The sequence below is a fragment of the Taudactylus pleione genome, unplaced genomic scaffold, assembly GCF_031769625.1.
Source record: "Taudactylus pleione unplaced genomic scaffold, aTauple2 ptg000201l, whole genome shotgun sequence".
Lineage (NCBI taxonomy): Eukaryota > Metazoa > Chordata > Amphibia > Anura > Myobatrachidae > Taudactylus > Taudactylus pleione.
The window spans coordinates 54,255,970-54,282,421 of NW_028284603.1; the positions used below are offsets into that span (position 1 = coordinate 54,255,970).

Genomic DNA, 26,452 nt, shown 5'->3' on the forward strand with positions numbered 1-26,452 from the left:
TCCTCCTCCTCATCTGTTATGGTGCTTCCCTCCTCCTCCCCATCTGTTATTGTGCTTCCCCTCCTCCTCCCCATCTCTGTTATTGTACTTCCCCCCTCCTCCCCATCTCTGTTATTGTACTTCCCCCCTCCCCATCTCTGTTATTGTGCTTCCCCTCCTCCTCCCCATCTCTGTTATTGTACTTCCCCCCTCCTCCCCATCTCTGTTATTGTGCTCCCTTCCTACTCCCCATCTCTGTTATTGTGCTCCCCTACTACTCCCCATCTCTGTTATTGTGCTCCCCTCCTACTCCCCATCTCTGTTATTGTGCTCCCCTCCTCCTCCCCATCTGTGTTATTGTACTTCCCCCCTCCTCCCCATCTCTGTTATTGTGCTCCCCTCCTACTCCCCATCTCTGTTATTGTGCTCCCCTACTACTCCCCATCTCTGTTATTGTGCTCCCCTCCTACTCCCCATCTCTGTTATTGTGCTCCCCTCCTCCTCCCCATCTGTGTTATTGTACTTCCCCCCTCCTCCCCATCTCTGTTATTGTACTTCCCCCCTCCTCCCCATCTCTGTTATTGTGCTCCCCTCCTCCTCCCCATCTGTGTTATTGTACTTCCCTCCTCCTCCCCATCTCTGTTATTGTACTTCCCCCCTCCTCCTTCCCATCTCTGTTATTGTGCTCCCCTCCTAATCCCCATTTCTGTTATTGTGCTCCCCTCCTCCTCCCCATCTGTGTTATTGTACGTCCCTCCTCCTCCCCATCTCTGTATTGTACTTCCCCCTCCTCCTCCCCATCTCTGTTATTGTACTTCCCCCCTCCTCCCCATCTCTGTTATTGTGCTTCCCCCCTCCTCCCCATCTCTGTTATTGTACTTCCCCCCTCCTCCCCATCTCTGTTATTGTACTTCCCCCCTCCTCCTTCCCATCTCTGCTATTGTGCTTCCCCCTCCTCTTCAACTCTGTTATGGCGCTTTCCCCCTCCTCCCCATCTCTGTTATTGTACATCCCCCCCCCTCCTCCCCATCTCTGTTATTGTGCTCCCCTCCTACTCCCCATCTCTGTTATTGTGCTCCCCTACTACTCCCCATCTCTGTTATTGTGCTCCCCTCCTACTCCCCATCTCTGTTATTGTGCTCCCCTCCTCCTCCCCATCTGTGTTATTGTACTTCCCCCCTCCTCCCCATCTCTGTTATTGTGCTCCCCTCCTACTCCCCATCTCTGTTATTGTGCTCCCCTACTACTCCCCATCTCTGTTATTGTGCTCCCCTCCTACTCCCCATCTCTGTTATTGTGCTCCCCTCCTCCTCCCCATCTGTGTTATTGTACTTCCCCCCTCCTCCCCATCTCTGTTATTGTACTTCCCCCCTCCTCCCCATCTCTGTTATTGTGCTCCCCTCCTCCTCCCCATCTGTGTTATTGTACTTCCCTCCTCCTCCCCATCTCTGTTATTGTACTTCCCCCCTCCTCCTTCCCATCTCTGTTATTGTGCTCCCCTCCTAATCCCCATTTCTGTTATTGTGCTCCCCTCCTCCTCCCCATCTGTGTTATTGTACGTCCCTCCTCCTCCCCATCTCTGTATTGTACTTCCCCCTCCTCCTCCCCATCTCTGTTATTGTACTTCCCCCCTCCTCCCCATCTCTGTTATTGTACATCCCCCCTCCTCCCCATCTCTGTTATTGTACTTCCCCCCTCCTCCTTCCCATCTCTGCTATTGTGCTTCCCCCTCCTCTTCAACTCTGTTATGGCGCTTTCCCCCTCCTCCCCATCTCTGTTATTGTACTTCCCCCCTCCTCCTCCCCATCTGTATTATTGTGCTTCCCCCCCTCCTCCCCGTTTCTGTTACTGTGCTCCCCACTCCTCCTCATCTGTGTCCCCCATCCCCCTATGTTTAGTGTTCTGCTCCCTCTACCCCTGTAGTTCACTAACCTTCTTCTCTCTTCACATATTGCCACCTTCTCGGCTCCTCCTCCACTGTCACACTCTCTGTGAATCTTCTCTCAGTCTCCGATGATGATCACAGGCAATCAGGCAGCGTTGTGACATCATGTCCATGACGTTGCAAGGAGATGGAACAGGCACCACTGAGTGACACTGACCAATGGACAGCCAGTGACCGCTGATCAGTAGAGGTTGCCTTTGGTGGCACCTAAATCATATGTGGCCCTGTGTCCGGTAACATTTTGTGGACTATTCTACCCCCTAGCCTTGAGTGTTACCGGTGGGATGGCGCCCCCCCAAGCTGGCACCCCTGACAAGTGCCAACCTTGACAATGAGTTTCTTTACCTAATTTGACAGACTCTTCATTTCTCTTCCTTGTACTGTTGGGAAACCTGATCCTTCTGTTACATGTCTCTGTCTGGGACTTCTTACTTGCCCCAATATGTCACCAAATACCCCTATACCTCTCCATACATCATAACATTGCCTTTGGTGCTTTGGGTCTTAAGCAGAAGTTAGCATATGTAACATCCAGAATTTAATCTTGCTTGAATCCACTATATGCCGCACAGAAAATAAGCAGAATGTAGGGTGGAATGCATTCCAGATATATCTACACTTAAGACAGGAAAGGCGTATTAGGGTGTGACGGGTGATCTTACATGGGCAAAGTTCAGTGAGAACAAAAAGTGGGATATGTAGGCCAACATGTAAATGTACTTGTATAGGGCAGATACAAGTACATACTGGTGATGACAGATTGTAGTAAACCAGGCACATATGCTACCCACATAGACAGCAACATAACAGGGCAGCACTGCACCCTGTGCAGGCCACACCCCCTGAGCACATGATGTCATGACGTTGCACACAGGGGCCCGGGCCACCAGCACCTGGAGTGCAGCACTGCCCGGAGCATTCTGAGGGCGCTCCGAGCAGCTGTTCGGACTGCAGGGTGTGAGTCTGGAGCATCCATAGGATTCCAGGCACTCTGCTAGCCAGAATCAAGGGCCGTGTGGCAGCGACAGTGCCGCCCTGAAAGCACTGCGTGATGGTACCATCCCTTGTTACTCCCCTTCACACAGAGACTTCCCCAGCCAGGGCCGTATCTAGGGTAGTACGGCTGGTGCCATCGCACAGGGCACCACAGGTCAGGGGGTGCTTTTGGGCCTGTCAAATTTCTGTTTATTATCATTCATTGCTTGTAGCTTCCTCTTATTTCATCCCCGGCATCTCTTGGCCTCTCCTATCTCTTCCCTGGCCCTTTCCCATGAAGCCATGGCCCTTTTTTGGGTGCATTATGCAGGGCCGTAACTAGGGGGGGGCTGAGGGGTCATGTGCACCGGGCGCCTTCCTCCAGCGGCACCGGCCACATACTTCTTTGTGCCGGAGGTCTGCAGATAGAGACCTCCGGCAGTAGTGCGCGCCGGACAGGGGTCACTGAAAGTCGGCGCAAGATCCCGCCCTCCCTCCTCCCCTCGGAAGTTAGGGTAAGAGCTCAGGGGGGGGGAGGAGGGGGCGGAGAGGGACGGCAGTGCTGCACAGGGCGCACTGCCGTCTAGCTACGACGCTGCATTATGTCCCTTTGAAAAATGAGGGGGGCGCCAATGCTCTTTCTGGCACAGGGCACCAAAAAGTCTAGTTACGGCTGTGTTCCCAGCTCAGGACGTGTACAGCTCTGCATATGAGCATAGCATTGCTATTTTTCCATACATTTTACTTTTGAATAATGTACGACCATTTTATGTCCAACTCTATATCAGCCCCTTTGTGCAACCATTGGTGCCAAATATGAACTGATGATGATGGCGATCGATGGCTGCTTCTGATTGGCTGAGCATGTCTGAATCTCTCCCACTATACTACTACTATTAAATTGTAGATGCAATGATCTATTCACCATATTATATTGACGTATACAATTGGTCCTCAGAATCTCTGTTTAAATTTTTAAAGTAAAGGAAGTCAAAGGATATCTGTATATTTATTTAAACTTAAAATGTACATTCATTTGAATTTGCAGCTCGTTTAAATTTACATGGTAAATGTGACTTTACATTTTGTTAATAACACTCTTCAGACATGGACTACACTGTATGGTGAATAAATTGTGAATTCAGAAAAAAAAGAGATTTGCCCCCCAGCACACTGCAGCAAAAACAATACTTAAATCCTACATGATAATAGAGATTTAGAGGTATTAGTTACACACATTTGCAAATATATGAATAAGCGCCAGGCCAATCGTCAAGGCTCCTCTATACTGGCGTCCCTAACATTAAGGGGTTCACGTCCGGGAAGCTAGGCACCCCAAAAAAATTCCAACCAAGAGCCATCCCCAAATTTTTTTTGCAACTTTTTTTTGCATGTTTATTTTTTTTGCAAATTGTGAATTCAATTTAGCATGTACTCGTACCACTGCAAAGCCACACCTAGTTGCATAAACCAGATGCATTTACTAATGTTGTCTCCAGGAGTAACCAATGCACATTTAATGGCCCGTACACACGGGACAATCAGACAATGATCAGATATCATTGTCTGATCTTCCTGCAAGTGCTGGATGTTCGATATTGAACATCTAGCAACATGCACCAACCTCCAAATGACGTAACAACCTGCGATCAACGATTGCGGGTCCCTATAGTAAACAGGCTAACCTGGTCGATATCGACCAGGTTGGCCTGCATGCTCGGGCGATGGTTGATATCCTGCGCATCGACCACCGTTTGGTCGTTGGAGGGGTTAAAAAAAGGATGATATAAACGATCAAACGATAAACGATATCATTATCATTTATATCATCCTTTTTATCTGACCGTATATATGCACCATAAGACTGTTATCTCCTGGACTAATCCAGACACATATACTGCTGTTATCCTTCAGGATCAGGACTAATCTAGTCCTATATACTGCGTTGTCTAGAGGACTAATCCAGGCACATATATTGCTGTTATCTTTCAGGATCAGGACTAAACTAGGCACATATACTGCGTTGTCTAGAGGATAAATCCAAGCACATATACTGCTGTCCTTTCCAGGTGGTTGTCTAGAGCAATGGTTCTCATACTCAGTCCTTAGGACCCCACACAGGTCACGTTTTCCAGGTCACCCAGCAGGTGCACAGGTGTATTCATTACTTACTGACACATTTTAAAAGATCCACAGGTAGAGCTAATTATTTCACTTGTGATCCTGTGAGGAGACCTGGAAAAAGTGCACTGTTTGGGGTCCTGAGGATTGAGTTTGAGAACCTGTGGTCCAGAGGACTAAACCAGTTACATCTAATACTATGGTTGTCTCCATATATAATCCAGGCACATATACTACCCATACTGAGTTGCACACATCTTGTGATACAGCCGCCTCTGCAAACTAAGCTAAATGCATCTTTTTTCGGTGCGGATTTTACACTAGAGATTCCATCCAAATCAGCATGAGCCCCTTTATACATTTCTGTCACAGAAATAATGCTAGCACTATATGCCCCGAATTGTTCAAGGGCTTTATACAAATAAATAGATGTTTCCCTTCTCCTCTAAGGAGTATGGTGGAACTGTTCAGTTTGGATAGAGCACAGGATTTGAGGCAGATTCTTTCCTGCCTGCAGGAAAACTGCTCATAAAGGTACTATTCCACAGCTGTCTTCTTGCTGAGTGAAAACCTCTTGTATGATACTGTACCTGCCTAATATAATCACAGGTTTGAACAGGTTACTGCCTCCCACTATATCAGCCCACTCATCTCTTGCTGCTGTCAACATCTTGCTCTATCTCCACTTCGGAGACCAATATTTAATATAATAAGTTACATAAACCGTGGTCAAATATACCTAAAATATTAACAATAATAGTACCCATGCAACATTTTAAGAAATCATTTTAAAATGTATAGTTTACAAAACATTAAAAATTAAATGTTGACGTCATATCTCATTTATGTTTTTGGACTTAGGGCCTGATTTAGACTTCCTCGCAAGCGCATAGCGCTCACAAGCGGGTCAATGGTGGGCCAGTGCGCACGCTTGATTATTTCCTATATGCAATTTATATATTTGTGTGTATTTAAAGTAAAAGTATTTATACATATCAAATTGACAGTGTATAGTTTATTTTTTATACATATTAATAAATTGGTTAGCCATGACCAAAGGGCAGTGTACATTTTTGTCTTTTTGAATGTGTAGATGCAAGTCTTTCTCAGGGTGAATGTGACATGTATATTGTTAATCAAATTATAATTCTGGTGCAATATATATGCAGACTAGAGATAAAATAAATTTTCAAAACTGTTTTACAAAATATTTGCCTTTGTCCACATTTGGGTATGAAATGTCTCATATTTCGCAGACATAATTTGGCCTTGAGTGTTCCATTCCCGACCAAAGCACACACGTCGTCAACCAGTTCTTTGCATAGGGGCTGATTCAATGTGTAATGTAAGTAAAGTGCCATCAGAACGGCATAGGAGGTGTAGTGAATTGAGCAGTATTGCTCTCCCATAATTAGCGGTGATGCGCAAAGCCGCACATAGCAAAAGTGCAACTTGATGATTACATTGCAATGCTCGATTTTCAAAAATGTTGCTGAACTTTCGGGCATCTCTAGTGCAGACAATTCTAATTAAATTGGATGGGAGGTGCCAACAGTCTGAGAATGTATGTGCAATGTATAAGGAAAATGGGCAGGTGAGACTAAATGTGTAGAACAGGAGTGCCATGTAAATTAACAGTCCTGTGGTTAAGCACAGACCGTTGTGGAATGGGTCTGATGGAGTCATATGACATGCGCATGGGACAGAGCTTTCAAATCTGGCCTGTCCCACCTACATTAGGACTATTGGGAGATAATTATTATCTTTTATAACAATAAATATAAGTTTACTAAGGATTGTACCCATGGAGATGTAACAGTAATTATATTTCGATGATAAGATTGTTAACTTGTTAATCAGAATAACTCGTCTAGATATATGCTGTAGTTTATAACTTATGGATCTTGAGCATGGCTGAGGGTGGAGACTCAATGAGACTTACTTTGCAACCATTCTACTTTCGGTTCAGGCTCCATCACTACATATTGACGGCTGGTAAAACAGATAGCATTCTTCTCTATAGTAAATGCTATTTTCAGTACACAATGACATATTCCTGAGTGGTTGATGAACTATGAACACAACAAGCAGCTTTGTGCCATTCGGAGACCCTCTAGTCCAGGCCTGGCCAACCTGTGGCTCTCCAGCTGTTGTGATCGGTGGGTGGGTATGCTAGGATTTGTAGTTTCACAACAGCTGGATAGCTACAGGTTGGCCAGGCCTACTCTAGTCAGACCTATTCTTCTAGACATGCTGGTCACCACCCACACAGTACTAGAACTGTTGGGGATGTGGCATTGTAGCATGTGCTTGTTCCAGGTGCTATGCCACCTTGATACAGCACTGAATGTACCTAATTAAGCTGATGTGAATCACCCTGCTTTATTGTGTGAAAATGGTTAATTACATGTTAATGAACAAAATCCTAAAACATTCACTCCTATTCACAGAAAACTGGATCAGAGTGACTTGTCTTGCCTCATGAATCTAATCCACTCTGTTACACATCTCTGTGTCATTATCACACATCTTTCTTTTCCATACATTAGCAATGTCAAAAGTTGCACAATTAAAGGAATAAGACCAGCATAGTTCAGTGTTCTACCTACTATCATGTCCAATTGTAGGAGAATAGTGTGAGTATAATCAATAATGTTTGACTCCTGCTTTTCCCCACCTATTTCCAATAGAATTGTGATACACTCGTGCCATAAAAACTGAGACAGCCTTTTCCATTCTCTGTACATGCTACCACTCCCCGGCATAAACGGCATCTTCTGCAATTGAAATACTATATATAGGCAGATATTTATGCAATTTGTTGTCGTTGTATAATTCGCAGTGAAGATGGCAGCGCATCACGATTTAAGCAACTTTGAACAAGGCTTGATAGTAGGAGCCAGTGAGATGGGTCCCTTCATCTCCAAAATCAACATGAAAATTGGATTTTCATGTGCAACAATTGCAAGGGTGTGCCGTGACTACACAACATAAGAGAAGAGATCCAGTGTGCAACACCGCTATGGTCCATGTAAAACAACTCAGGACGATTGTGGACAGTGTCATCTGGCACGCTAAGTAACATCTGACCGGCGTGCAACATTGCAGCAGATAACAGCAAAATTTAATGGAATCCAGGAGTGACATCAGTGTTCGCACGGTGCAATGTTATCATTCCTATGTGGGTCCACATCATCGGCGTTCGTGAACACTGGATGCAGTATGACTGGAAAGCTGTAGCCTAGATCAACCAATGGAGTTTCCAACTATTTAGGGCAGATGGATGATTACGCATGTGGAGAAAACCATGTGAAGCAATGAGGCTCGCATGCCAACAACGTCATGGTGACGCCGTTATGGTATGGGGTGTTTTCAGCTGCCACTTAGGACCCCTGATACATATCCTTGTGGATAATTTTTACTTGTTCATGTCATGCATTCAGTCAGATGAGAGTGATCTCTTTTAGCACAACAATGCGCCACCACACAGGTCCGTTGCCACCAAATTATGGCTGGGGAACATACCTCTGAGTTTAGCATTACGAGCGACCCCCTTGTTTGCCAGATTTTAACCCAATACAACATATGTTGGATGCAGTTCAACACAGGGGTGTAATTATAAAGGGTGCTGGGTCCAGGAGGGGCCTGCACCGCACACCCTGCACCCATAAAACTTACCTCTCCGGAGTCCCACATTGGCTCCGGTGTCTGCGCCTGTAAAAAACGGCTGGAAAATGGCCGCCATGTCTTTTGAACATGCGCAGTACAAGGAAAATTGCCACCACGCAGCGCTCAGTGCACAGCCAGCTGCTGGACGGAGAGGAGGGAGCCCATGACGGAGTCTGCACATGGGTCCCCTCCCCTGTAGAAACGCCCCTGGTTCAGGATACCCCTGGTTCAACAATGGCAGGGAATTGTTGACCGTTATTGAGGAGGAATGGTGTACACTATCTACACAGTACTTTAGAGAGCTTGTGGAGTCATTGCCTTGTGTTGTTGCTGCTGTAATGTAATTGAAAGGAGGACCTACTGTATGCATTACTAGACAGGTTTTTGAGTTTTTCTGGCACATGTATGTATACTGAATTAATGGATGTTACCAAATTATATAATTATGTAACTGATACTAAACACACCTAGAATATAAATGAACCTTGATTAGTATGTTCTCTTTCAACCTAAATGCAATTTATTAAAATACAGTAACATCAATTAATTTAGCTCACACTACTGCATACATAAAATCTGTAATGAATTTATTTCCACAATTGCACAATTATCAGCAGCCATGAAGGGTTTAGTAAGTCTCTGTGGCCCTGTTATTGGTGTATTGTTATATTATGTGCACATGAACTTGCATAAGCTTGCTTGTGGGCCAAGGCACTGAGGGCCTGATTCACTACCAATTGCAAATGTGCGAAACGGCCACTACGATCGGGACTGCGATTGCAGCCACTACGCAGACACATCACAGAGTGATTGACAGGAAGTGCCATTTGTGGGTGGTCGGCGAAACGCAGACATGCCAGTGTGTTTGAACGCCGTTGCAGGGGCGTGCATAAATTATCCACTGCGATGCCCTATGCAGCTTAAGTACTCATAGCATGCGATGAAGTTAACAATTCCTGAGTAAGGTCAGAGCTTGTGCAAGTTGCGTGAGGCTGCGATGGCACTCGATGTTACCAATGGTTTCGCAGTCTTGCTAAGGATTACGGATGTGTGTAAGGTAAGGTGGGCATCCTTATGTTGTGCTGCGACGGCATAGCGATCGCAAAGGATTATCATACTATCGCAGTGAGACTGTGTGCATAATCGCTATTGCAATCGCAGTTGCGATCCGTAGTGAATCAGGGCCTGAGTCCTTTGAGAACGTACTAGTGCCTTTGGTAAAGTTCGCTCTAAACTGAGCAATCCAAAGAAATGAAAGGTTAAAAAGTATTCTTTACCCTGCAGTTTATGAAATTGCAATATTATGTAATATAATTAATGCTTTTGCCACTCTCTGTATCACAGGTAATTGCTTTGGGACTATGGAATGAAGTCCTATTTAGGGGCCTATTCATCATCACTTATTTTTCACAAAAGCATGTGAAAATTTAAATTTTTGTAAAAAATAAGTGTCAGGGCCATTCATCAAGTTCCGAAAAAGCATTTTTTTCGGAACTTGATGGTGTTATTGAGCGCCACTTTCAGATGGCGTTCAGCCCCCAATAACCTTCACAGGCTGCTGTTTACATGGCAGCCTGATAGATTTACAAGGCAGCCACAGCAGAGGGATCTATGCAGACATTTGACCCGGACCCAGCGGCCGAACACAGGTGATCCGGGGAGGGAGAAGATGCGGTGGCTCTGGCAGGCCCGCCAAGAGCTGTGGCGGGCCCCGGTAATAGGGGGTGTGGCCTAATCACGGGAGGCGTGGCCACGCCCCCTTGGTGAGAAAAAAAAAAGATTTGCAGCGCCGCAAAGTGGTGCTGCGCGCTGGGGAGGGGGGGCGCTCTGAGCCCCCTCAGCCCGGCCCAAAGCCAGGGGGGGCGCGATCAGTGTGTTCGCTCCCCCGCACAGGCATAGGAGACTGCTGTGGCTGCTGCTCAGCAGTCACGAGCAGACTGCACTGCAGCTCAGCACACGCTGTGTGCTGGGCTGCTATGAGGGGGGGGGCGGCGCCGGACCCGGGCCCCCGCTCGGGCCCGGGTAATCTGTACCTGCTCCCCCCCCTCTCGGCTCCCCTGGGCTCCAGATCGAACTCCCGTGCGGGGTGTCCGAATCGGACACCTGCGCAGAGGGGGGCTTGTGATCAGACACCCACGGGGGGAAGGAAGGGGGGCTGGAGGAGGGTATGCCACATCAGACACTCGCGGGAGGGGGTCAGCTTTACAAGGATGGGGTTGACAGACACCGGCAAGGTTAGTTGGAGCTGACAGAGTTAGTTGGAGCCGGGTGAGCAGACAGATTGGTGGGGGGGTTCAGTCTCTCTTCAAGCTGCGCATTCTCAACCCGGACGCTAAGAAGCGTTTGCTCGTAGCTGACGATGGTTCGCATTGTGCGCATGCGTATGCATCGCAGTGTTTGTACCACTGCGAAAGATCGGGAAGCGTTCGCTCTCTCAGCATAGACAGTCCACCAGAGTGAGTGACAGGAGAAGCCGTTTGTGGGTGGTAACAGGCGATGGCCACTAGAAATGGGGGAGTGTAGATGTGAACGCAGGCATACCTGACCGAAATAATGCAGTTTCAGAGGTGTGCTTAAGTAACAGGCAGCGTCATAGTACACATAACCTGGTTGTATTTCACACTGAAGTGATTGCAGTGCTTGACGTAGGGTATAGTCTACTTCAAGCGCTGCGTTCGCTTCCGATGGTACCCAATGTACCGATGGTTGCAAACACTTCCTGGAGATGACGTGCGCAAGTGGGCGTATTAAGACAGGTTGGTGGGCATCTGCATACACAAAGCGAATGCACGCAAGACATAGTGGGTGTGCTTATGCCTTGCCAGGCGATCGTCTGCCATGCCGTCACTTAGCCGAATTTGCATACGCTGGGAACGAGCGAACGCATGTAGCAACCGGGTCTGAATCGAGTCCTTAGTGTGAACCCAGCTGTTATATTACATTCAATCACTTCTTGTTGCAGCAAAGAAACATTCAATGAAAACCATTCATGTTTAAACAGTACAGCAATGCCCCAGGCTCTCATGTCACTTTATTTATGGTACTTAAATTACAAGTGTTACAAGACCACGTAAAATGATAAACTGGAGAAAGGAAAGATTCCTGGGCTTGTACCATCTCTTAAGCTAGGTACACACTCTGCAGATATCTCAGCATCAGATAAAAGGGCCCATTTATCAATATGCTTTATCATACGGAATGAGTTGTAGAACTCATTGTGTATGATAATGGTGCTCCAAACAATCAGCTTCTAACTGTCATCTGCTTGAAAAATGTCAGTTGGGAGCTTATTGGCTAGAGCACCATTTATCATACGCAACAAGTTTTAAAACTCATTCCGTATGATAAAACACATTGATAAATGGGCCCCAAAGCCTTTGATCCTCAGTGCGATTATCCGCTCAATGTGCATCCCATACATACTAAGCTATTTTAAGCTCAGTGTGTACGTTCTTCATTGAATCAGGAGGTCGGGCAGCTTAAATTTTAAGCAGCTCATAAAATGTGACCTCCCAATCCTACCGTTTGCAGGAGTGTTTTAAGCCATTTTTCGGCTAACGCTCCTGCATACACACTGATGCAATTATCGGGCTGATCAGCTGATATAGGGTGATCGACCCGATAATTGTATAGTTGTGTACCTAGCTTTAGCTCTCTCTCAGCATATTTTCATTCAGTTTGTTAATTTTTCTCTACTGCTGCTGTAAAGGTGACCTATTAACTGAGCAATACTGAACACACCTGTATTTCTCTGAAACTGGCATTTAAATATGTGATTGCTACATACCAAGGAAAGCAAAATTGAATCCTTGAAACAGTGAATAATGGTCATTAAAAACAAAATCATAGGATGGAAATAAAGATAATATTCAAATGTCATTAATAACATTGCATAGTATTTTATATTACAAATAACGTGGTGTTATAAACTGCATTTAAAGCATAGTTACTGACATTGTGAGACTCCCCTCCTTGAGGGGAGGTCCCGTGAATCGGGCATTGGGCAGCAAAAGGCGGTGCCATGATCAGGCGAATTATTAGCTCAGTCCACTTCAATGGAGATGTGAATGGAATGTGGAGATCTAACAGACACAGGGGTGAGGGAGAGGGAGAGGGTACTCTTTACCTGGGCCAAGGCTTGTTGGAGGGGCCCAGCATGGGTCCGGGTCTACCCCTCATAACAGGCAATGGCACATTGGGCAGGAAGAGAGAGGACTGACTGCTGCTGCTCAGTGGCAGCAGTCTCTCTCCTCAGCCCAGCAGAAGCTGCTGTGTGCTGGCTGCTGAGGGTCCAGCGGAGTAGCAGTCAGTCCTCTCTCTCCCTATATGAAGTACGTATGGGGGAGCAATCACACTGATGTGCCTTACAAACATAAGGCTGCACAAAATAGGTATTTAAGTGTAATTTGCACAATAAATCTGATCTTTGTTGGTGCTATTCTATGTTGTGAATTTAAGGAGATCCTGAAAACTTGCACTAAAAGCTACTGACTGGCTGTAGTGATTCTCAGATTACAGTGCACACTGGTTTTGCCTTTTGCTCCCTGATACAGAAATGTAAGTGCACACCCTTAATGAGCCATTTACAGGCACACCTTGTCCTCACACCCAAAGGAAAGCACATGAATGCAGAAATAGTTATTGCAGGGTGACAGAGTTCCCTGCCAACGTCATCCTTTTTCATTTACTTATAATTTGGCTCCTGACAATTTTTTGTGAGCATGAAATTTAATTCTATTACGCATACTTTGTAAATAAGAAATAAACTACATAAAACCCCAAAACATACTGCTTTAAGTCCACCCCCCTCCCCATAGCAACATGGCTACTCAAGGGACACTTTGTTCCCTTACCAAGATGGCCATCGATACCATAGCTGCACCTGCACCATTACCGCAGCATATGAGACAGTCACCGGCTGGTGAGCTGCCTATCCCCACTGCAGGCTCTGCTTCATGCTTGGACATGACCAGTGTAACAGTGAGTACTGCTGTACACAAATAAACTACACACCCTGGTTAAGTTCCACTAGACTGGCTGCTTGAGTTCTTTATGTACATATGCTGGTGTGCACATAACTGTGCCAGAACACCAACTTCTACACATATTTCCAATAGGTTATGGGTCCAAGGGGCACAACTAGATAAAGACAGCCAGCACATTCTACAGCAGACAAGGCACCCAGTGTCATACAAGTATATGCAAGCAGTGTGAACACAACTCTGTCAGAGCACCTAGTTGTACACACATTTTTTCCAACAGTCTGGACAGCTCAGTTCCAATTCGGCATGAGCTTAGGTTGCCTAATGAATGATCTGTCTATAGGTTTAACAACGGGGTGCAAATAACGAGATGAAATCTTAGAGCATTATTTGATACACTAGTGTTATTCAGTAGCACTAATTGCAGTAGATAAATTAAAGCTACTAACCAGTTTGTTCTATGGGCAAGAGTGCATTTACTCAACCCCCAACCTACTTTTCCTTTTAGGTTACTCTATGGACTAACGTTTTTTTAAATCTTTTGTCTTGATATTTATCAGTGAGTATCATGTTTGAAAGACCCACTAATTGTGAAAGAATCTCAGAAACCAAATTTCACATCTTCATCACTGTGTTAAATATTCTACATCAGGGTGGCCAGACTTTTGGACTCAATGATCTTTTAAAATTAAAAACCTTTTGTGATCTACCTAGGGGGTGTGGTATGCAAAAAAGGGAGCATGACCTCGCAGCAAGGAACATGGGGTCTGTCCTGCTGAAATCGCACATAGTATCCCCAATTCAAATGACTCTACAAAACAGCACAATCTTATTCCCATTACACCACATGGTAGAGTCCCTTATTATTATGTTACGACACACAGTAGTGCCTCTTATACACAATGCTCACAGTAGTGCCCCTTATACACAATGCCTACAGTAGTGCCCCTTATGCAATGCCCACTGTAGTAGTGCCCCTTATTCAATGCCCGCAATAGTAGTGCCCCTTATGCAATGTCCCCAGTAGTAGTGCCCATTATGCAATGCTCCCTGTAGAGGCAATTCTGCAATGCCCCCTGTATTACAGCCCATTATTCAATGCCCTCTGTATTAGAGCCCCTTATGCAATGTGCTCAGTAGTGCTCCTTATGCAGTGCCCCCAGTAGTGCCCTTTATGCAGTACCCCCAGTAGTGCCCATTATGCAGTACCCCCAGTAGTGCCCCTTATGCAGTGCTAACCAGTACTGTTGTCCCCTCCCAGTGTAGAACAGGTCCCACTCCCCTGTACAGTACTTACCTCTTTTCACGCTGGGCACCGTTCCACACCGCAGCCGTCAGCACTCCCGCTTTCTCTTCCACATAGACACTACCTCCACTGACTGAATCTAACTAGATCCAGCAGTCGTGCAGGCTCCTTACGACGTGGGCGACGCCATGACTGCATCACTGGGAACACTGGCCTCTGAAGCGATCAGAGGCTTCTTTATTCACTGATTGCTTCAGAGACCAGAGTTCCCAGTTGTTGTAGCAAGTTGGTCGCCCTGCTCTACATACTAAACATTTAAAACATAACTGGCCTGGAGGATTCTGTAAAACAGTATATGAGTCTGTGCAAGCAAGATTATGGATAATCTATAAAGGAGTGGAGGGTTTTCTTGCATCCTCCTGGCCTACTGTAGCTACATTATCATATAAAACTGTTACAGAGCATCATGGCAGCTTTTGGTCATAAAAACTGAGAATTTAATATACAGTATATATGACCTATTTGTACTGATTTCATGCACACTGATAATAGATGGGCATACACACACATATCTATATATATTTATATACTGTATATATGTGTATATATATATATATATATATATATATATATACACATATTCATTTATTAACAGTTTCTTATATAGCACAGCAAATTCAGTTTTGCTTTACAATTTGAATTAACAATTTACTGGGTTGTATAAGACACACATACATACATGAAAGACATACATAAGGGTAAGAGGGCCCTGCTCGCAAGCTTACAATCTATAGGGAAACACACATATATATATATATATATATATATATATACATACTAGAGATGAGCGGTTCGGATTCTGTGGAATCCGAACCGCTCCGAACATTGGGGATCCGAGTCCACCCGAACCCTGTTCGGGTGTTCACCGCCTGACTCGGATCCCCGTTCGGGGCCGAACGGCGGCCGCCTGATGTCGGATTCTCACTGGAGAATCCGACATCAGGTCTCCTCGCGTGTAGGGCAGAGCGCAGTGATAGCGCTCTGCCCTACACAGACACAGACACACAGCCGCCAGCGGCAGCTGTGTGTTTGTTACAGCAGCCAATGAGAGTCACACAGACTCTCATTGGCTGCTGCACGGAGGGAGCCGGCTGGAGCTCACACATGAGCTCCGTCTTCCGGCTCCCTCCTCAGCGTGTGACAGAGCGGACGGCGCGGGAGCGGGGATACAGGTAAGTTTTATTTTTTTTATTTTTTTACTTGTCAAAGGTCCGGGGGCGCTACTGGGGGGGGTCTGCACTACTGGGGGGGTCTGCTACTGGGGGGGGCTATACTACTGGGGGGGCCATACTACAGAGGGGCCTGCTACTGGGGGGGCTATACTACTGGGGGGGGGTCTGCACTACTGGGGGGGGTCTGCTACTGGGGGAGGCAATACTACTGGGGGGGCCATACTACAGAGGGGCCTGCTACTGGGGGGGGCTATACTACTAGGGGGGGTCTGCTACTGGGGGGGCCATACTACTGGGGGGGATCTGCACTATTGGGGGGCCATACTACAGAGGGGCCTGCTACTGGGGGGGGGCTATACTACTGGGGGGGTCTGCACTACTGGGGGGGGTCTGCTACTGGGCAGGGCTATACTACTGGGGGGGCCATACTACAGAGGGGCCTGCTACTGGGGGGGGCTATACTACTGGGGGGGTCTGCTACTGGGGGGGCCATACTACTGAGGGGCCTGCTACTGGGGGGGGCCATACTACTGGGGGGGCCTACTACAGGGGGGGCCATACTACAGGGGGGGGCCCATACTACTGGGGGGGCTACAGGGGGGGCTACAGGGGGGGCTACTACTGGGGGGGCTACTACTGGAGCAGCCTACTACTGGGGGGGCCTGCTACTGGGGCAGCCTACTACTGGGGGAGCCATACTACTGGGGGGGCATACTACTGGGTGGCATGCTAATGGGGGGCATACTACTGGGGGGGCCTGCTAATGGGGGACATACTACTGGGGGGGCCTGCTAATGGGGGGCATACTACTGGGGAGCATTCAACTGGGGGCACTGCATAGTGGACCGTACTACTAAGGGGACTGCATAGGGGGCACCACTGCTGGGGGACATTGTGTAAGGGACACCGCTACTGTGGGCATTGTGTAAAAGGGTCACTACTGTGGGCATTGTGTAAAAGGGGCACTACTGTGTGTCGTAACATAAATAAGAGACACTACTTTATGGTGTAATGTGAATCAGGCCCTATGTGCGGTGTAATGCTAATAAGATTGTGCACTGTGACTCCTAGGGCCGTAGCCCACTTTGTAAACAAGTACTGTGACTCTGCTGGCCGTACCCCACTGGGTGGGTGCACTACTTTTCATTTCTGCCACTGCTGTGTGGCAATGTGTCATAGATGTGCTTTATACTGTGGTGTCTGTGTCGTTGTGCCGCTGCTTTGTCGCTTAGTAACCAGTCAGCTCACTGCAACCTTTGGCCAATAATGTTGAAAACAATATTATAAGCTGTGATATGGTCTAAATTGACTGGAAATTAATGTTATTGAGGTTAATAATACTCTAGGAAGAAAAAAAAGACCAATTTATGTGATTTTAGCTTTTTTTGTCAATTTTTGTAAAAAAATCCAAATCCAAATCCAAATCCAAATCCAAAGCCAGTCACCGCAGTTTGGCAAATCCAAATCCAAATCCAAAGCCGGACGACGAATTAGAACCAAATCCAAATCCAAATCCGGCAAAAATGGTCCGACGCACATCATAATATATACGTGCATTTCAGGGAGATTGTGAAAGCAACACCTAAGTGGGCGGGTACTGCTACATCTGAGAGGCGTGTCATAAAATTGACTTATATCCAAATGTAAACGAGTCCCAAAGCAGTTAGTAAGGTCTACTTGTTGATGAATACACACTTTTCAGGGATTGCTCATGTGTTGTGTTTTACAAAAGTGGCCAAGAGAAACCTTATATGTAAATGCATGTAGCAATATGGATCATTGTGCCTTATAACTAATGCAGGGAAATGTTACTTATTATACCATTTGCATGTATATCTATCTATCTATCTATCTATCTATCTATCTATCTATCTATCTATCTATCTATCTATCTATCTATCTATCTATCTATCCATACACACACACATACACACACATACATACACACACACACACATATTAATCAGTTTAATCAGTGTCTGTATCATTATCTACTAGCTGTTATTTTTGTTACTGAGAATTCAATGGTTTATTTGCTAATAATTTGTATATACTTTTCTTTCAGGTATTTGGATCATGGGTTTGGATCCTGGTTGCTGGTACTAAAGTATGGTATCCCATTTCTCAAGGATGGGTCATGTATGTTTCAGTATCCTCCTTCTTCTTTTCATTGTTACTCCTGATGGTCTACGTGTTTGGTTTCCACAGGAACCACTGTGGCACCTGGAGATTAGTGGTAAGCCAGTCTAGGATTCTCTTTGAAAATATGAGACCAAATAAGTAAAATATGACACTTCATGGTGAAAATTCTGTATCCTTAAAAACTGAAGATATCTGAAGATTTTTTGTAATATGTTGATCCATATTATAAAGTTGCAATGTGTGCAACATGTATGTGAAATACTGTACTGTTTATTTCACCGCTAATATCTTTCACATCTTTATATTAGAAACACATCATTTTGAAAAAATATTTTACACTTTAAATTAGAGATATGCGGTTTGGTTCTCTAGAAACCCGAATCCACCTGAATTTCGTGAATCTGGACAGATCCAAGTCGCAGTTCTGATCTCCTCAGTAGATTCGGATAGATGCAAGTTGTGGTTTTGATCTTCCATCAGTTCGGAATTCGGACTTTAAATTTCAATTTTGGTTTTTGGATTGCAATAATTACCAGATTTTAGCTGTTTTTACAAAAATGTTTATATTTATTTTTAATATGAATTCAAAATAACAAAAAAACAAACAAATCCAAAACCAAAACACTTGAGGGTGGTTTTGCAAAATCAAAACACGAAGATGACTCCAGATCCAAAATCAAAATACGGGGGTCAGCGCACATCTCTACTTCAAATTATAGGTTGTGGTATTTTTATTCTAGTTAGAAAAATAATATACCAAGTTGTATTTTTACCTATGTTTTATAGATTTGGAATCAGTTTGTCAGGTCCACTTTGCCTCTAAAAGAGACTAAAACTAGGGGCCTGATTCATAGCTGAACGCTCTGACCAGAGCGCTCGCTCTGAATCAGGGCCCTACTCCCTGAAAATGGAGCGGCCTCCTGGCCGCTCGCATAGCTGTGGGTGACCACCCACAGCATATGCGAGCGTCCATGATGATGGTAGCGATGGTCTTGACCATCGCGACCATCGGGCTTGCGACGGAGACCCTGCAGTAGGGTCTCGCTGTCGCAAGCCCTGGAGTGATTTTGGCTCTATCAGAGCCAAAATCACTCCCACTGACATCACTAGTGATGTCAGTGGGGCCGGCTTCAGACGCCTCCGTCTGGCAGGCACGCCCCCGGCACGCCCACCAAAGGGGGCGTGCTGTCAATCAACATCGACAGCACACCCCCTTTGGTGCGAGACCCGGAGCGATGGAGAGCCCGTCGCTCGCCGGGTCTCGTGCATGCGCACGATGGAGCTCCCTCCATCGTGCGCATGCGCAGTGGGGGAACATCGACCCGCTTGCGAGCATCCTGCCGCTCACGAGCGGGTCTGAATGACCCCCTAGGTACACACTGGAGCGATGGACATTCGTTCCGACATCGGAACAAATGCCTGTCAAAAGTGATTGTGCATCCACACTGGATGACATAAATGAACGACGTAACGATTACCGTTACATCATTCATTACATATGCGCATGCAGGGGGGGGTTCAGAGTACCCCAAACTCCCCCCTAACGGACCAAAATAGTTTTTTAGAGTCGGACACAGCACTGTCTCCATATCTGCACTGGCTGCGGGCACAACGGAGTTGCCACGGCTCCACAGACAGAAAGCTCTGATTGGCAAAGGATACAGGTATTGCCTAGGGAGCTGCTACGCATGCCGAGCAGGAGCAGCTCTGCTCACATGGGCTCCTGCAGTGACCCTCCCTCCTCCTCCCTCCTCCTCCCTCCTCCTCCCTCCTCAGCCCTCGGTAAGTATACTGATGTTTATGTGTGTGTGTGTATGTATGCATGTTGTATGTATGCTGCGTATAAGTATGCTTGTGTGTGTGTATATATGCTGTGTGTATGTATGTGTGTATGTATGTATGTGTATTCATGTATGTATGCTGTATGTGTGTAAGTATGTATGTATGTATGCATGCTGTGTATAAGTATGCTTGTGTGTGTGTATATATGCTGTGTGTATGTATGCATGTTGTATGTATGTATGATGTGTATAAGTATGCTTGTGTGTGTATATATATATGCTGTGTATGTATGTATGTATGCTGTATGTGTGTATGTATGCATGCTGTATGCATGTAAGTATGTATGTATGTATGCATGCTGTGTATAAGTATGCTTGTGTCTGTGTATATATGCTGTGTGTATGTATGTATGTGTATTCATGTATGTATGCTGTATGTGTGTGTATGTATGTATGTATGTATGTATGCATGCTGTATGTAAGTATGTATGTATGCATGCTGTGTATAAGTATGCTTGTGTGTGTGTATATATGCTGTGTGTATGTATGCATGTTGTATGTATGTATGTATGTATGATGTGTATAAGTATGCTTGTGTGTATATATATATGCTGTGTATGTATGTATGTATGCTGTATGTGTGTATGTATGCATGCTGTATGCATGTATGTATGTATGTATGTATGTATGTATGTATGCTGTGTATAAGTATGCTTGTGTGTGTGTATATATGCTGTGTGTATGTATGCATGTTGTATGTATGTATGTATGATGTGTATAAGTATGCTTGTGTGTGTATATATATATGCTGTGTATGTATGTATGCATGCTGTATGTATGTAAGTATGTATGTATGCATGCTGTGTATAAGTATGCTTATGTGTGTGTATATATGCTGTGTGTATGTATATATGGAACCCCCCCTTAAAAATCCTGCGTTTGCCACTGCATTAACAATGCACTGGCCGCTCGTGATATCGCTAGGTTTGATGTGCAGCACATACAAACCTGGCAACCGTCCTTAGCGACTGCGGGAGCCTGCAAACATGCATGCACAAGCGGTATATCGACCAGACATCGCCCCAGTGTGTACCCAGCTTTACACAGCACTGAGCTTTACTTTATGATAATGTCAACATTTTATAATTCTTATGTAAGGTATTAGAAATAAAAAATAATTATCAATGTATTTGCTTCTAAATTATAGTTGCTGACTTTCCAGTCTCATAATATACCCCAAGAAGTTGGTAACTCTGTTAAAATGGTGGCCAGCAGGACTTAATAACAAGACTTGCATTATAATTCCCTGCCCTCCGCAGTACAAAGATGCAGCAGCCTCATCACACAGTAGTGGGTGGATTATGATGATGTGATTGAGTCATCACGCTGGCTTCCGCCCACTACTATGTCTGGTCTGGATTAGGGAGGTTGCAGGACTCTCTCAGTAGTGTGGGAATTCATCTATTATTTTTCAAGTCTTCCAGACATTCTGTGATAATGAGCAAGATTGCTCTACATTAAATGTTACGTTAAAATATTGACCAATTTTGCCCTATGCCACTGTAGATATTGCAGTGTTTGTGATCAGCATAATCCATAATGAAAAGGTGACATCTTATTGGTTGTTGTGTCTTAAAGCATATCAGTGCGCTTTGCACCATGTATTTAGAAGAGCCCATTAGAGTCATGTGATACAGGTAAGCTTGAGAGCCCATAGGTGAAGCAAATTTTTGGTAAAACACACCTGGACTTAATTTAGCTTATATAATAGCATGCCACAAATCCCAGAAACCAATCAGACGTCAGCTGTGATCATTCTGATGCAAGTTACACTATTGGAGGCAGAAGAAGCCTTTATGTGCGTGTAACAGTGTTGCCCACATTTGAAGTAAATTTTTTTTAATTGTTTAAAATGTTGCTATGTATAATACTCAAAGGTACAGTAACAAATATGTGAAGAACAGCCTTACAAAGACCATAATGTAGGTAATGTCTTAAAATGTCATTGCTATTTGACCTCACTGGTTGCCTGTTTCACCTTGTCTTATTAGGATGTTATTTACCATGGGATTACAGCCATTTTTTACCTCAGTGCTGCTGTTTTGCAAGCTAACGCAACGATATATTGTGATTCAGCTGTACCACTGAATTCTCCATTCACTCCCCGTTGCTTCTCACCATACTACCATCTGGATGCTGCAGCCACAGTAAGCTCACTTAGATGTGTTTATGTTCCAACTGTTTATAGATTGTCCTGTTTTATATTTATATGGACATTTCTCTATTTCATTTACAGGTGTATAATTAGGGTTGGTCTATTTTTATTGGGCATACTAAGTTTTAGTTTCCTGGCCCAATTCCTATAAAAGATAAATATTTAACATTCCCAAGGGCGCCGAGAGGGGGGTACTAATTACCAGGGCTTGCTGGGGTGGTCCACGTCCGACACCGCTCCCTCCTCCCTCCTACCTATCAGCAGCCCAGCACATGCTGCTGTGTGTTCGGCTCTATTGGGAGACTGCTCAATGCTGCTGAGCAGCAGTCTCCTCTGTCTGTGGTGGCGAGAGTGATCACATGGATCGCGCCTTCATCCCGCCCCAGAATTGTGCCGGGATGAGGGGCTCACAGCACGTGTTTTTTGCCCCCTTCACCCGGGCCGGCTTTTTATGGCCCTGAACATTCCAGACACATATTTCTCTGCCCTCTTTCATTTATTTTGCTCCTCTCAATTAGATTCCTCAATGGCTCCCAAAAGTGTTTGCATGGTGTCTTATTTTATCTTAACATTCTACATTGTGTTAGTTCTATAGTTATATACTAATATACAGAGCTGCATTATATATTAGGCAACCCAGGCTCTTGTCTCGGACCGAATCAGCACTCTGGGACATGGATTACTGTGACCCATTTTTATGTGTTCTTGCTGACAGATGGAGCAGGAAAGAGGGCCCCAAACCTGAATGTTGCCTAGGGCCATATAGGACCTTAGTACGGCAATGCTGAGACACCATGTTTCTTTTGTACAGTTGGTGTAAAGGAGCACCTGTCTCATGGCATGTTGACAGTTTGGGACTGGGGCATGGGAGGTCCACTGGGGGGATGCAGTGATAGTGGCCCATGTTTAAGGCATGTGGTCAGCCACTAGGGGTGTGTGGCCAGTCCCCACAGATGCTCGGCTACATATTAGACAAATCTTGGTATAGTATCTATAGAACTGAACCAAGCACCCATGTCCATCACTGTTCCTGCTCCACCAGGTAACTGACCCTCTAATAAAAAAATATACAATTAGAGTGCACAGTCTGGACCCTGGCACTGTGGGTCAGTCCGATCCTGCATGTTGATCATATAATTTGCCTGTAACTATCCTATTCTGCCCTTGTTAAACTAAGGAGATTAAATAAAAGCATGAAGGCTGCATCATGGGGTTTCTGCTGCTGCATATACTCATTGTGTCGTACAGTATGTCTAAAACATGTAATTTATTATACACAGTTAAGAATACATCCTTATATTTGTTAAATTGTGAGACCATCAGGCATATTGTATGATGACTTTATGGAGGCCAGATATGGAAAGAGCACTGCATATGCCTGAACCCCTAATATGGAGAGTTGGATTGTATCTAACCAATAGATATATTGAAATGTACCATATGTGCCTTTTTTATCACAGACTGCAGGTCTTGAAAAATAGTCAGAAGCCCTAACTCCTGCAAAAACGTCCCGGTTTCAAAAGATTTAGGGCTTAATGCCTTTAAAAATTACATCGCTAAAACTTTCATTTTTCTACTCAAAGTAGATAACAACTACATTCTGTTTAGAGCTATAATAAAGCATGCATGATGTTTATACATAATTGGATGATAGTGGCTATTTAATGAATAATAAATATATATTTTCTATAATTATTATTATTACCAGTTATTTATATAACACACACATATTCCGCAGCGCTTTACAGAGAATACTTCCCCATTCACATCATAATTGTTTACCATCTATTTTATTTCAGTTCTTTGCTTTCTTGACCTCGTTGCTGTATATACTGCACAGCTTCCAGTCCTACGTTCACTGAAGGCCTCCCAGGAGAAAAGCAGAGCCGCCTGTGAATGTACAGATCAGATGGGACAAGAAAAAGTTCACTGATGTGACAAACTTGAAACGCCCCCACCAACCTTAGACTATATGTAATGATCCTCAACAACGCCGGGGACCATGTAAATGTCCAAAATCCCAAAACGATTTTTTTTTTTTTTTTTTTTATCTATTTTGCATTTTTATTCTGTTAATATTACAGGGGCATAAGCAAGTTATTCTGGGTATTAACAGAAATAAATACTAGGATTACCCTTTTTTTTGTAAGGCATGCAAGCAAAGTAAATATCTACAAAGATGTGAGCTTGGCTGATCCATACTACAAGCCAGGCTATGACTGATAGATTGCAATGCCACTAAACATTTATGACAATAAGGTTACATGAAAAGTATTATTATAAACATGGCTTTATTTAGGTTAAGCACTTTCCACTGTATTATTCTCTGTTTGATATAGTTATATTTATTTTTTTTCATACTTAAATACTTTCTTATTCTTTCTTTGGCTTATGTAATAAAAAACAAACTTCTTCTCGGGGCTTGCAAGTTGTTACCACATTGCACACTATCCGTAAAGGGGACAGTCCAATTACATTGTGTGTAATGATTTATAATAGTACAGTGCAAGGTTGCTGAGGAATTACTGTTGAAAGTTACAGTACAACCACAGAGATCATGGCGATAAGTACACGAGTTTGAAGCTGACACCTATTATTGGCCTGATTTGTGGATGCAGAAAATACATTTAAAAGGACATTAACTCTATATATTTTTGTTTCCCCTTTGTATTTCTCTAGTGTACATAGAAATTAATGTATTAAATATTTTTGTTATATAACAGTAGCTAGATTCTATTACGTTGCTAATAAATCTCTTTGTAGAGCTCATCATTCAGTAGAGAGGAGATTGTTCCTCTTCCCTTCCCCATAATCCTTTGTCTCCTTCTAAAACTGTACTCTCAACCTCAGTAAATTGTGATTATCCTCTCGCGGTGCAGCATGATGTGGGTGTGGCTTAGTACTGTCAAGGGGCCAGGTCCGTTATGGACCAATAATATGAAAATGAGCCAGCAAAGAGATAGATAGCAAGTAGAGATTGTTTACAGCATTGAAAAGGGGATAACATATACAATACACTCTTGTACAGTACATTCATTTTCAGCTGTTTTGCCAATAATGAAATATTTTTTTTAAATCCATTTAATTCAATCTCTTATACACAATTGTATATTAGATTTATGAGTCTGAAATATTCTTCATCATTTTGCTGCCTATAAAAGGGGTTCTAAATATGAAAAATAACTACCTTAATAGTGTGCATCAGAGGCATGCTGTATAGTGATGCCTTCCAAAGGGAATGAAATCTGTGTCTTGAAGATTTGCCATTCAATTGTATCTCCTCTTAATGTAAATAAAACAATCTGAATATTCTGCCTGTACACTGAGTGGGAAGCTGTTAGTATGACAACACAATATGTTATGTTTTGATTGGCTGTTTACAATTAAATGAATCTGGAAGGTTACCCTGTGGTCTTTAGTAACACAGAAAACTGTAAAGGCAAAGTCCCCGACTTTTATATTGGGAATGTAATATAATGCCAATGGCTGTTTGTATGTTTGAGGACAAATTAATCATTATTGAACTTTTATACTATAATTTTTTATGGCTAAGTGTAAAGTGTACAAAGGTATAACTCCTACAAAAACGCAGTTATAACTTATAATTAGGCAGGGACTGTTCATTATAGTTATGAGAGGATCACCTTGACAATAATCACATGTATGATCACTATATTCCCATGAGTTCTTGCATTAAACATCAAGGGACATGTAGGCTTGGAGTTGACCTATACAATAAGTTAAGTCAATCATGGGAAAGTCTTACCTTTTCCTTATTTAATCAAAAAAACATCAATAAGTATATAATGTAGTTACTGTATGTAGATTATTGGGCTAAATATATTATTTTAAAGTTTATAGTGGCCGCTGTAACAGGGTTTACTAGTTAGCGCTGCACACTTTAGTCCAACACTCATACTAATAACAGATTTCACAGTGCGTGTGTGTGTACAGCTAAAGAACCTGACACTCTTATATGTTCAAGTTAATGATGTCATTGGCAATAGGAGCCATCACGAGAGCTAAGCGTGGAACGATCTGACTTGCTGTGCTGTAATGGTGCATACACACAGTCAGATTTTCCTTCAGATCTGTACAATAATGATTTTAAAAATCGTTCATATCTGAAGGAAAATCTGACATATCTGACATGTTTGTCAGATGA

At 44.1% G+C, this 26,452-nt stretch overlaps 1 protein-coding gene across 1 annotated transcript in view; it reads left to right on the forward strand.

The window, feature by feature from the left end:
- MALL (mal, T cell differentiation protein like) overlaps positions 1-25,599 on the forward strand; it is a 35,736-nt gene extending 10,137 nt beyond the window's left edge. The window contains exons 2-4 of the mRNA XM_088477610.1: positions 18,215-18,385; positions 22,124-22,279; positions 24,087-25,599. Of these exons, the coding sequence (XP_088333736.1) occupies positions 18,215-18,385; positions 22,124-22,279; positions 24,087-24,149 (390 nt within the window). The 3' untranslated portion in view covers positions 24,150-25,599. The remainder of the gene's footprint in view (positions 1-18,214; positions 18,386-22,123; positions 22,280-24,086) is intronic.
- The last annotated feature ends 853 nt before the right edge of the window (positions 25,600-26,452 follow it).